General features: G+C 38.4%; 1 protein-coding gene across 3 annotated transcripts in view; it reads right to left on the reverse strand.

Annotated features, from left to right (window-relative positions):
• LOC100558965 (piezo-type mechanosensitive ion channel component 2) overlaps positions 1-13,528 on the reverse strand; it is a 50,848-nt gene that overhangs the window by 27,403 nt on the left and 9,917 nt on the right. For all 3 annotated transcript variants that reach the window (XM_062978975.1, XM_062978976.1, XM_016997354.2), the window contains exons 10-19: positions 12,155-12,228; positions 10,260-10,423; positions 9,200-9,376; positions 8,370-8,513; positions 7,316-7,516; positions 3,338-3,542; positions 3,024-3,125; positions 1,634-1,799; positions 571-814; positions 321-417 (exon numbers count right to left, since the gene is read on the reverse strand). In XM_062978975.1, coding sequence (XP_062835045.1) covers positions 321-417; positions 571-814; positions 1,634-1,799; positions 3,024-3,125; positions 3,338-3,542; positions 7,316-7,516; positions 8,370-8,513; positions 9,200-9,376; positions 10,260-10,423; positions 12,155-12,228 — 1,574 coding nt within the window. The remainder of the gene's footprint in view (positions 1-320; positions 418-570; positions 815-1,633; positions 1,800-3,023; positions 3,126-3,337; positions 3,543-7,315; positions 7,517-8,369; positions 8,514-9,199; positions 9,377-10,259; positions 10,424-12,154; positions 12,229-13,528) is intronic.

The following is a 13,528-nucleotide window of genomic DNA, read 5'->3' on the forward strand; positions in this document are numbered from 1 at the left end:
CAGCTTATTCCACTGTAGAATATCTCAGCAAACGGTTGTTGTATGTTTTTCGGGCTGTATGGCCATGTTCCAGAAGTATTCTCTCCTGACGTTTCGCCCACATCTATGGCAGGCATCCTCAGAGGTTGTGAGGTATGGAGAAAACTAAGCAAAGAGGTTAATATCTATCTGTGGAAAGTCTAGGGCCATACAGCATGAAAAACATACAACAACCCTGTGACCCCGGCCATGAAAGCCTTCGACAACACATCTCAGCAAATGTTACGCATGGCTCAGTGGCAAGTCCCATGCCATTGCAATAGAAAAAACACACAACTTACCTATATTATATCCTGATACTGTGCAGAACATACCAAATGTATGAATCAACCAACAGTGGTTTCTTTGCAATTTATTAAGGTAAGCACAAGCTCCAATCTGCAGGCAAAGCGAGAAGGAAAAAGTAATAGTTTAGTAGTAATCCCCCTTTCCCTTTTCCCATCCCAGCCTTGTGCTCTACCTGGGAAGATATTTTAGGAATGCTATTTCAATTTCGCCTTACAATATATATGTAACAATAACAATACATACAGCAAGGAGGTTCTTCATTGTTATGACCAAAGCTGTGTATGCAATGAGATAGTCCCATAGTATGAGGATATCTTTGACAGGCTTCAGCTGAAGGCTTCCTCCAAAGAGCATGAAATAAAAACAGGCCGCAAGGTAGCCCACACAGAAGATGTTAATCCTTGTTGTCCCCGTCATAAAAATAAGACAAAGGACAAACCAGAAGTGATATCTGAACACAATCACTTTTGACAAATCCAGGTAAGACCTGCACAGAAGGAAATAACAGGAAGATAAGGATAAACAAACAAAAGTTTGCATGTCGCAGCTGAGGAACTTAGTAAAATGGAATGAATTGTTACTCCTTGATGTGATAAATTCACTTTCTGTATTTATTTACTTAATTGCTTTCTTTCACCTTAGATACATCACAAAGGTCAATATTAGGCTCTAGACAGATTAAAAATAGAATCTCCTATTTGGTTGAATCATCCTGTGTTTTGGTCAGTGTTTTGAGGCAATCCAGTTTTCTTTGAGTGTCATGTTTGCATTTTGACTACACAACATCCAAAATGCAGTTTTATTTTATTGTTATTTATGCATATTTTGGCACATTTTTTCTTGCTATGGGGTGGGGCTTCTATCACTTCTGATAAAGTGATATGTTGGCATTTTTTTGGAAAGCATCCTCTATCACCTAGATTAATTAAATAAATTTCTGTCATTTAGCAGCATGTGTTATACAGCTCAGGTCCAAGCTACTTGAAGGAACCTATTTCCCTATATGAGCCTGTTTGAGATTTAAGATATCCAAGAAGTGCCTTCTTTTGCTCCTATTACCTTCCCAGATTCTTTTAACAATTTTGACTTCCTTTTCAAATAGCACACATAGAAACATTCAAACTTACTTAAATGATATTTATATGTTTTTAATCTATACTGGTTTTAATTATTTAGAATTATTTGTAATTCCTAATAAGGGAGGCTAGATCTGTAATAGAATCACTTCTGTTGTCAAAACTCAATCCCTCTATTTCAAGGGGAAAGTACGTGCACACAAACTTGTTTCCCACCTTTAGTTTCTTACCTGCAGTGGATAAAGCTTGGTACTGGGCTGTACTCATTGAGGTCCATTGGATCGAGCTCTCGGCTGATTTCTACATTATCTCCAGCTTGTATCCTCACAACAGGTTTATTCTCATCCTCAAATACTTGCCATTGGAGGGAGGCAAAGAGCAGAAGCAGGAAGTCATCTGCCAAAAGAGAGAAGTCAGAGGAAGACGTCACTCGTGCTTATTGATACACTGGGTTCCCCTTACATGTTATTTATATTTTTCTTCAGAAGGTAGATAGGGCACTTATTAAACACCCAATAAAATATACATAAACACACATTCTTAAAGAATGACAATGTCAGTTACAAAAAAAGTACACAGAAGAATTATCTCCCCCTCCCAATTTACCAAAACAAAAATGGGAATTCCTTCTCCTTGAGCTTTATAGCTATGAATGACTATAAGAAAGGTAAAGGTTTTCCCCTGACGTTAAGTCCAGTCGTGTCTGCCTCTGGGGGTTGGTGCTCATCTCCATTTCTAAACCAAAGAGCCGGCATTGTCTGTAGATATCTCCAAGGTCATATGGCCGGCATGACTGCATGGAACGCCGTTACCTTCCTGCCAGAGCAGTACCTATTGATCTACTCACATTTGCATGTTTTCGAACTGCTAGGTTGGCAGGAGCTGAGGCTAACAGCGGGTGCTCATTCTGCTTCTGGGATTTGAATCTGGGACCTTTTGGTCCGCAAGTTCAGCAGCTCAGCGCTTTAACACACAACATATTTTTTGCTTATTTCTAAGTAAGCAGGTTCATTTGAGTTCTGTAGTTGTTATGGTGCTATGGATTAAATTAGTTGAAAAACTGTACAAGCTCATACTATTTTTTAAACTTAGAGTTGGCAAACAGTTTTAGAGCAGATTTATTTTGTATTTATTTAATACATTAGGAAAACACAAGCAGCTGTAAAGAGGAAGGTGGAGGTAGAGAGGAGATGAAGGTTTAGCTATATGCTTCACATTTGAAGTAATACACATGGCTGTCTAAAACTTTGCTACACACCCAGCTTACAGCTTCTCTCTCCTTTGTTTCCAACCAACCTGCTGTTGGCACTTTTTAAAGTTGTAATAAAGGCACTTTAAGTTATGAAGTGTGGGAAACAGGCTTTGAAGAACAGCAGGCAGCAACTCAGTACTTTAACACACTGTGCCACCCCAAGTAGTAGTAGTAGTAGTACATATATCACAGCACACACACACACATTAGATCCATGTCTGGGATTCATTATAATTTTAATTGTAGGCTCTTCCCGAGGACTTAAGATATTAGAGATATTTTCATAGAAATTATTATTGTTATTAAGTTCCATGTTTTCTCTCTTTAAAAAGATCAAAGATATCCAATCAAGAGATTAATATACTTACACAGGAGGAAATTAGCATCAGGACTCTTGGCAAAATCAGGCAGATACAGCCACTTAATTAAATTTGAGTGGAGCAGCCAACGAGAGGTTCTCCATGGATAATCTGCCAGCAAAGAGATTATCTGTATTATACAAAGCATTTTAAACCAATTGATGGGCTTACTGTCCAGACATCTTTGAATCAAAGGGAGCTGTCAAGAGGAAAAACATTGGAAAGCCACTGGATGTCACAGCCTACATTCAAGCTATCCAATAATACCATGGTATGCTCTCCCAAAATGCAACTACCCTCTTGCTACCCAGAATAGTATTTACCTTGGCAGAGAGCAGGTGGGAGACCAATGCAAAGCAGATACTGAAAAGCCACTATGTTGGCAAGGAAGCAACAGTATTTGGGCCAGACTTCAGCTATGGCCTTCCTCCGATGGCAGCTCAACAGGTAAATTAGCCAGCTGGCATGAATTAGGGCATAGAAATCCATGCGCTGCCTAATCACATTAAAGGTAGCTACAAAACATGTCTGAAAGAGCAGAAGAGGTCACTGAGCAAATCATTTCAAAAATGTTCCTTATTATCTATTTAAGAAGTGTTTAACCACCATTCAAGATGCACAATTCTCAAAAGAGAGGTTAGATTACAAAAGCATGGACATACAGTTACAATTTAAATGCACACAGAAAGCAGCTGGAATGACTTTTGAGCACCAAATGCTGTTTAGCATGCATGTGTTTTCAGATTATTTTTTAAAGTCAGCAATATTTAGACCATTTGTATCTCCCTAGGAGTTTAATTCTAAACAAATGACATGGAACCAGCAAGAAAGCAATGTGCCACCCAAAGTCACCATAAGAAGCTCACAACTTGTATCTGTTATTTTATAAATTTAATTACCAATTTATATTCTGCCTTTCTTCCAGCATAGGATCCAAGGCAGCATACAACCTTTTATATACACAATGCAACTAAAATACCTCTCTATGCCATCACACCCAGGCACCTTTTAAAGCTTTTAGATGTGCTTCTTCCTTTGCCCAGGTGAACTGTGGGGGCCTTACTTAGAAGCTCTGGAAATCCCAGTGACCAAAAACACTTCAAGTTGAACAATCAAACAAAATTTTATTTTCACAAAGTCCATGGCAGACTTAGCACACGTAGTTAAGGTTGCAAATATAAACAGTCAACTTATAAAACCTTGCAGATATTCCTTTCTTGCTTTTCCCCTTTAGTTGCTGGTTTAACTTCCTCCAAAGGCAAAGAGATCCTGAGATCCTCTTTACCCTAGCCCTGATCTATCAGAAGGAGCAGGTCTATAACTACCGTGTTTCCCCGAAAATAAGTCAGTGTCTTATATTAATATTTGCTCCCAAAGATGCGCTAGGTCTTATTTTCAGGGGACGTCTTATTTTTCCACAAAGACGAATTCACATTTATGGTTGAATTTTTAAAAAATGAAAATTTATTATCTACTGTACAGTAGTTGTCATCACAAAACAGCATAACCAAACTGTGAATCCTTTTAAGAATTTCTATATTATATTTTATTGCTATACTGTTTTAAAATTACTGTTTTAAATTTCTGTTTGTATGTAAATTTATGTTGTTGTTGGGCTTGTCCCTGTGTAAGCTGCCCTGAGTCCCTTCTGGGAGATGGAGGTGGGATACAAGAATAAAGTTATTATTATTATTATTATTATTATTATTATTATTATTATTATATTATTATTATTATTACAGTAGAGTCTCACTTATCCAACACTCACTTATCCAACGTTCTGGATTATCCAACGCATTTTTGTAGTCAATGTTTTCAATGCATTGTGATATTTTGATGCTAAATTCAGAAATACAGTAATTACTACATAGCATTAATGTGTAATGAACTACTTTTTCTGTTGAATTTGTTGTATAACATGATGTTTTGGTGCTTAATTTGTAAAATCATAACCTATTTTGATGTTTAATAGGCTTTTTCTTAATCTCTCCTTATTATCCAACATATTCGCTTATCCAACATTCTGCCGGCCTGTTTATGTTGGATAAGTGAGACTCTACTGTACTAGCTGTGCCCGGCCACGCGTTGCTGTGGCGAAGTCTGGTGGTATGGGAAATAAAGTATTGAGGAATTGGTGGTAGTTAAGGTAAAAGGTAAAGGTTTTCCCCTGGCATTAAGTCCATTATAAATGGGTTATATAGCTGTGTGGAAGGGCCTTGAGTCTACACTGCCATATAATCCAATGCAAATCAGATAATCTGTGGAAGAGGCCTAAGTGAGGCCTAACTCGGCCTGTCCCCTGGGCTGAGTGGGTTGCTAGGAGACCAAGTGGGCAGAGATTAGTCCTCTAACTGGCAGCAATTGGATAAAAACAATTATTCATTTCCCTCTAATTAGGACTTTTCTTTTCTTTTTGTTGTATCAACCTAGAGGTGTGGATGATGGGTTGTGTTGTCAAATTTCGTGGTTGGGGAGCCTGTAGTTTTGTTGTTTTGTTGGTCACCGTGATGCCATCACTCATTTATATATATAGATTATTATTTCTTGATACTACCTTTATTTCCATGTACAAGAATCTATGGTATGTACATTTACCGATCCTGCATGCTTTCCAAACAAAAACTTTACTAGGTCTTACTTTCGAGGGAGGCCTTATATTTAGCAATTCAGCAAAACCTCTACTAGGTCTTATTTTCCGGGGATGTCTTATTTTCAGGGAAACAGGGTATCTAAGCTCCAAGCTAGTTTTTGAGGTGACATAGGTAGAACTTCCTCCAATGGTAGAGAAATCCTGAAATATTCTCTGCCCCAGTGCTAAGCTACTATTTTTAGAAAGAACAGGTCTTTCCCTATCTATGCTCGGCACTGGTTTTAAAGGCAGGTCAGTACTTACGATGGCTTTGTCAGAGTTGGCCTGGCTTGGCCACTCAAGCACATCTAAGTTCTTTCTTCTTCTGTCTAGAAGGCCAGAGGCTTCTCAAAATGGAGCCTCCTTTCCCCAGGAAAAGGGGCGGTCTCCAGAACAAATAGATACATTTGCAAGCTGCAAGCAGCAAAGACTACAAACTGTGCTAATAGCTAAACTATCAGGTTGCTGCAGAATCTGCAACAGCCCTGGAAGTAATGCAAACAGGTGCTATTCCTGTGGCTATGGACAACTTGTAAAATCAAAACCCTGGGAGACGGAACACTCTCAGTACAAAGATTAAAATACAATTAATCTAGACTTCTATTCTTAATAAACTCAAGTTAAAAGTTCAAGTTAAAAGTGGTTTTAAAGACGTGTACAAAACATGATAAAATAGAAACATGAACACAATCCCTGCTTTCAAAAGCACCATAAGCTGCAACATACTAAAAACCAAATGCCTCCAAAATAAAAAGGTGTTGGCAGAAAGGCAGTAAGACCTGCCAGGCCTCCGGGAAAGGGTTTCTGGTGTCTTCAACTAGACGTGCTTCTGATGTTAGTGGGACCAAGAGAAAGCCTTTCCACACAGATCTTAGAAATGTTACAGCTTGGCGGAGTCAAGTCAAGCTGGATGTTCATTTTTGGTCAAGGTTATGGAACCATAATAAATTGCAACAGTCCTCTCTCTCTTCTCCCCAAGAAGTGACTGGTATTGTAACTCATATCCTAGAGGACTCATTTAAGAGAGGCTTAGATCTTCCCCTTCATTAAACCTCAGCTTATATTCCTCTTCCTGGACTAAATCACAGTTATCACACTCCTTCTAGCTAACTTTGTATTATCAAAAGCACCTTAAAACATTGAAGGACCACTGAAAGACTATCATTTTTATTTAGGCTTGAAGAAAACCAAAAGGCAAAACAACAGCAAAACGCATAGCTATATTGATCACTTTCCCAACACCTCAGGAACCTGCCATGCATGGTCTACCATAACACCCTTGGCTCATCAACACTTTTCCAATGAACCACTCCTCCTCACTCTGCCCATTCAACCATCAAACACACAACCATCTGGTCTCATCACAACTGCATCTTTTATAAGATCAATGATAAATGATGTATTCAACCATCAAGTCCAGTCCACATTCATCTTACTCCACATTTTTGTATACATTTTTGTGGAGATCACAACCTGCTTTCTCCATCCTTGTGTGTGTAGACAATGACATACAGTGACATAAACTGGGACTACAAACACTCTGCCTTGGCTTCTTTCTCTTGATGTCCAGTATCATGACTTGTGTCAAGTAATTTTCCTTCCTCCATGACTTTGTTCATGCCCTTTAAGCTCACCAATAATATCATACAATCTCTTTGCTAACATTTCTTACCTCTAGTCCATACTTGTAAAAACTGTAGTTCATAAAGTATTTGATGCAACTTAGTAGTCCATCATCCAAATTCTCACGAGCAATGTTATGAAAAAGGCTCCCTGTGGCAGGCAACATCAACTGGTTCTGTATACGGTAGAAACACTGGTGGCGATGCACAGTTGCTTCAAGAGCCATGAGAATCAGGATGGTGAGATGGTTCTATTAAACACAGAAACAATCCTTTGCGGTGGTGATTAGTATTTCTCAGTACTTCTTCACTTACAAAGCAGGTGTGGGAATTGTGCAGGTTATAGGATGCAAAATCCCTTTGGAGCTCCACTAACTTAGCCAAAGCCCCTCAGTCACCACTCCCACATTGGTAAAATATGCATTTTGAGTCTGGAGGGAAAACGCACAAACAAGAGAATTTAAAACATTCTGGAAAGGGGGTTTATTTTGTGGGGAGCCACTAAAATAGCAATACCCCATTCCAAAGTGACACAAACACCATTTCCAGTTTCACCAAATGTCATCCATAACAGTACAGAGTAGCCTGCAAAGCTTGTCTAGCCCTCCTATAAAGTGGTGCAGTGTATTAAAGTACTGAGCTGTTGAACTTGCAGACCAAAAGGTCGCAGGTTTGAATCCGGGGAGTGTAGTGAGGCCCGCTGTTAGCCCCAGCTTCTGCCAACCTAGCAGTTCGAAAACATGCAAATGTGAGTAGATCAATAGGTACCGCTCAGGCGAGAAGGTAAACCAGCACTCCATGAAGTCATGTCGGCCACATGACCTTGGAGGTGTCTACAGATAACACAGGCTCTTCAGCTTAGAAATTGAGATGAACACTAACCACCAGAGTCAGACACGGCTAGACATAATGTCAGGGGAAAACCTTTACCTTTACTAATCAGTATCTGGTTGCTGACTGCTCTAGAAGAATCATCTACACATGCTAACAGATGGGACGAACATGATGAAGACCTTATCCCATAAATAACCACCAGTTTTGGCAATGACCATAAAATCTAATTTCTTGCTTTCCATAGGCACAATGGCTAAATACATTTCCTACCTTTAGACATGGAAGTACATTATCATTACACTTCAAGAACCCTCCAACCCAATGCGCTGGGTCAACTGGTGCAGTGTACAACAATGATTTCTCCAGTAACTCCTCCACATTGGTATAGGAGTATGTTGTATTCAGATGAAGACCCTGAGGAGACAATAACGTCTAGCAAATGCAAAATGTTTTAAAATTAAAAGCTAAGCAGGCACAATGGCTTCCCAACATCAGGCTACAGATCTGGAGCTATTCTTTTTTTAGAAGACACTGAAATCTTTCTTTGTCATGTGTGACTTTTTATTCATAGTTAGGTGTTATGTGGACAGAGATGGTTCTGTACATTGTTGGGTTTAGGAAGCATGCTATTTTGTTTGATTGGTGTATGCTCACCATGTCCATTTATAAATTAGCCTAGATATATCAAAACCACCACAAAACTCTGGAAATATCTCCTTCCAAAGGAAGCCAAGGGCACACAAGAGCTGCCTTTCATAACACTTGTGCAAGTTGCACATTCTACATTGCGACTATCAGGGTCTAAGTTGTGAGAGCATTCACATGGGGAAAATACTGCAGAAACCCTTTTGCAATAAGATGCTTGCCATTTTCCATTCCTATTTTTCTATACTTCAAGCCAGAGTTTGGAAAAGTTACTTTTGGGAATGCCCATGCTGGCTGGGTGCTTCTGGACACTGTCGTCCCAAAATTGACTTTTTCATGTTTTGCTGAAAGTTTAATATTAATGAAGCAAACCACTAACATGGAAAGGCATGTTACAAGCCAAACCAGAAAGTGCTCATGACATCTGGATCCTGATAATTCATAAGTAAACTGACCTGTGTGCAGTTGGAGGAATATTCCAAAGGCTTGACAAATTTCAGCTGGTACATCATTTTACAGATAACCATCATGCAGGACCAACATGTGCTGATTCTTGAGGTATATGGGCGAAGCTTTGCATATGGAAGAGAAAAGGTCCACAGAATGAAGAAAACATAGTTCATCAAGGACACCTGCAAGACAGTATCAAACAAGCAAAACCCAAAATCAGTTTCTGACAAATTGTTTTATTACAGATGTCTTAAGGAAGAGGGAGAAGGCTTGTTTTCTGCTGCCCTAGAGACTAGGACTCAGAGCAATGGGTTCAAATTACAGGAAAGGAGATTCCACCTGAACATTAGGAAGAACTTCCTGACTGTAAGAAGAGCTGTTCAATACTGGAACTCACTGCCTCGGAGTGTGGAGGAGGCTCTTTTGGAGGCTTTTAAACAGAAGCTGGATGGGTACTTTGTACTTTTCCTGGGATGGACTAGATGGTCCATGTGGTTTCTTCCAACTATGATTCTATATTCTGCTTCAAGATTTAATTATGCGATTTGCATAATCTGTTTTTGTCTGAAGAAGTGTATGAGAACAAGGGTGATACACTAAAATCAGGTGGGTCCAAAGGTTGGGAACTTTTATTTGGTTCAAGGTTTATGGACTGCACCCCATTAATGTAATGTGGAACTAATAAATTAATGGAATGAAGGTAATGAACAAACAAATTCTATAGTGCATCTACACTACAGAATTAATACAGTTTGACATCACTATAACTGCAATGGTCCAATGCTCTGGAATCCTAGAAGTTGTAGTTTTGTAATGTTCTAGTCTTTCAGTTTCTTTGCTCATTTTGAAAAAAATAAATAAAAGTTACTTTTTTAGATTTTAGTCCCCAAAATCCCCAAAGTCAGCACAGCCTAGCAATGTTCAGGTAGTTTTTTGTATTGACATTAACATTACAAGCCATCTTTCTCACTTTAAGCTGTGATACTTTCTCATTGCAGACTTAGGGGTTAACCACAACGAGACATGAAGCACAGGAAATCCTGAATAAGATACTTATTTGCTAACCTCCTGAATAGTGATCCAGACAATCCAAACAGATGTAATCTTGAGGATGTGCAGCTCCAGAACTCTCCACGCAAATGCTTGCATTGACTGAACTGTTGTCAAGAACTTCAGGACATGAGGCACCAAACTGTCAACCACATCTGTCCATTTATTCATTTTTTCCTCTACGGCAAGAGATAAATTGGTTTTTTTTTTAAATGCAAAACAGATAAACAGTGTCTGAAATTTGCAAAAAGGTTTGTGCTTTTGAGTTTGCCTTAAGTAAGAACATGGCAAAGAAAGATAAGGCAGATCTACTGCTGTGACTTCACATAAGCACAACTTGATATGGGAAAGGTGCAGAAAATTATCTTTGAGTTATCTCTACCCCATCTCATACATATGGAATTATTGGACTGTGTGTTGTTGAAGGCTTTTATGGCGGAAATCGCTGGATTGCTATAAGTTTTTCGGACTGTATGGTCATGTTCCAGAAGCATTCTCTCCTGATGTTTTACCCACATCTATGGCAGGCATCCACAGAGGTTGTGAGGTCTGTTGGAAGCTAGGCAACAGTTTCTAACAGACCTCACAACCTCTGAGGATGGCTGCTATAGATGTGGGCAAAATGTCAGGAGAGAATGCTTCTTGAACATAGCCATACTGCCCGGAAAATTTACAGCAATCAATTATTTGACTGGTTTATCACCATACAATTGATATGTCTTAAGTGGTACTGAAGACTAAATACAGTAGAGTCTCACTTATCCAACATTCTGGATTATCCAACACATTTTTGTAGTCAATGTTTTCAATGCATAGCATTAATGTGTAATGAACTACTTTTTTTGTCAAATTTGTTGTATAACATGATGTTTTGGTGCTTAATTTGTAAATTCATAACCTATTTTGATGTTTAATAGGATTTTTCTTAATCTCTCCTTATTATCCAACATATTCGCTTATCCAACATTCTGCTGGCCCGTTTATGTTGGATAAGTGAGACTCTACTGTATGATGAAATATGCTTTATAATGTTGAAAGTTGTGAAGAATACTAGAAAGATAAGAACACAGCATTAAAATTATGTTCAGTAGTTAGGCAGAGACAGTCCTAATTAATCTTACTTTTCCAGTTGCTTTTATTATCTCCGAGTTCTCTCTCCTCCTCTCACTTTCCCTTTTGTCCTCAGTTTATTTCATCTGCGCTGAGGCCCCTTCTACACCGCCATATAATACATATTATATCAAATAATCTGGATTTTATATGGCAGTGTAGAGGGGACCAGAGTTTGCACTCTGTTAATTTACAGTAGATTCTGGCAAAAGCAAACTGCTGCACTCTCTCCAAACTTTTGGTTGTTTATTTAAATTAATAGCAAACAAACAACAAAACCACTTTTATTATAGTAGATAACTTCAACATACATTTTTACAATTGTTGCAAAACAAATGTACATTTTTCTAAAACTATCTTGATTGGAAAAGGAAATGCATCACACGGGAGAATTTTACAAAGAGTCCTGCCCTTGACTCCGTTTAACCCTGTAGCTCAGGCATGGGCAAACTTTGGCCCTCCAGGTGTTTTGGACTTCAACTCCCACCATTCCTAACAGCCTCAGGCCCCTTCCTTAAGCGGCTGAGGGGGGAAAGGAAGGGGCCTGAGACTGTTAGGAATGGTGGGAGTTGAATTCCAAAACACCTGGAGGGCCAAAGTTTGCCCATGCAAAACTTCTATGATTCTATGATTCTATGCCTGCTCTGGGCAACCAAATCAAACCAGTCAGCATTCAGTTTCCAACAATAACCAGGACAAAAAAAAGTCACTCCAGGGCAATGTGGGAAATTTGGACTCAATGACCTAGTAATGCTGTTGCTGTTATGCTTTCAGCAGAAGAGTTAATTCATCATCCTTACCCAGATTTGTAGGATGACTCTTCCCCACAGTGTTCACAGACGGATCCAGCTCCTGTAATTGTTCAGCAGCCAGCCTGTTGCAGACAGAGAAAAACATCCAAGAATCAACTACTTTGTTATTGTGGCTTTGCTTTGGTTATTGAATAGGGCTCAAGATATTCAGATAAACCCTCAAGGCTATGGATAGCATGGGGAAATCTGGTCCTTGGAAGACATATCTTTTCTGGCGTTTTTTAAAAATGAGGTAACCAATAGGATTTGCTTATATTTGATTCACATAGGCTCAGTCCACATGTGAACCACTCCGAGTCCCCTCGGGAAGATGGAGGCGGGTTATAAATAAAGTATTATCATCATCATCATCATCATCATTCTGGATTAATGATTTTTAATCATCACAGAGTGACACTGGTTTCAAGTCTGGGAAATATACCAACAATAGAACAGAGAGACAATGGAACTAAATATATAGTTAATTGTCAGCAAAGTGTTGATACCACGTTCAGATCATTCCATTACAATATTATTATTATTATTATTATTATTATTATTATTATTAGCAACATTTATATCCCGCCCTTCTCACCCCGAAGGGGACTCAGGGCGGTTTACAAGTATATATACATACAACAACAACAACAATAATAATAATAATAATAATAATAATAATAATAATAATAACTTTATTTTTATACCCCACCCCATCTCCCCGAAGGGACTCGGGGCGGCTTACATGGGGCCTTTCCCCACACAACAATATAATAACAACAGCAAGACAATAAAACAAATCCCAACAATAAAACATCAGCATCAATAAAACAGTCATAAAAATCCACATACAGCATAAAATGTTAAAAACAGGAAACTAATACACGGATCTGGGCAAAGTGCAGAATATTTCAAAATGGGGAGAGGTAGTTTCACAGCTAAAATGGTCAATAAAGTGCAATGTAATATGGCAAAGCATATATATTATATTATATGACTATATTGCAATATTATTAGTAATATTGCATGTAATATAAATATACAATTATAATAGTGAATTATTATTATTATTACATTGTATTACATCATAATATTATTATTAATATTACATGTATATACAATATAATATAATATTAGTATAGTATAATATTATTGTATATTATTATATCATTAAATTATGAGGGAAATCCACTGTGAAATTCTCCTGCACAATTCCCAATTTTTAAAAAATGGAGGCGGGTAAGTCAGGAGAATTCCTAAAGCCCTTCCCTGCAATTCCCACTTACTGCACAGCCTTTCCAAGTGACTGTGTCCATCGTTTCCAAGACGTTATTATTGATCCCAAATAAATCACACTAAAAAGCCTCCCCCCACCAATATACAAAT

This window comes from Anolis carolinensis, chromosome 4 (genome assembly GCF_035594765.1).
Source record: "Anolis carolinensis isolate JA03-04 chromosome 4, rAnoCar3.1.pri, whole genome shotgun sequence".
NCBI lineage: Eukaryota > Metazoa > Chordata > Lepidosauria > Squamata > Dactyloidae > Anolis > Anolis carolinensis.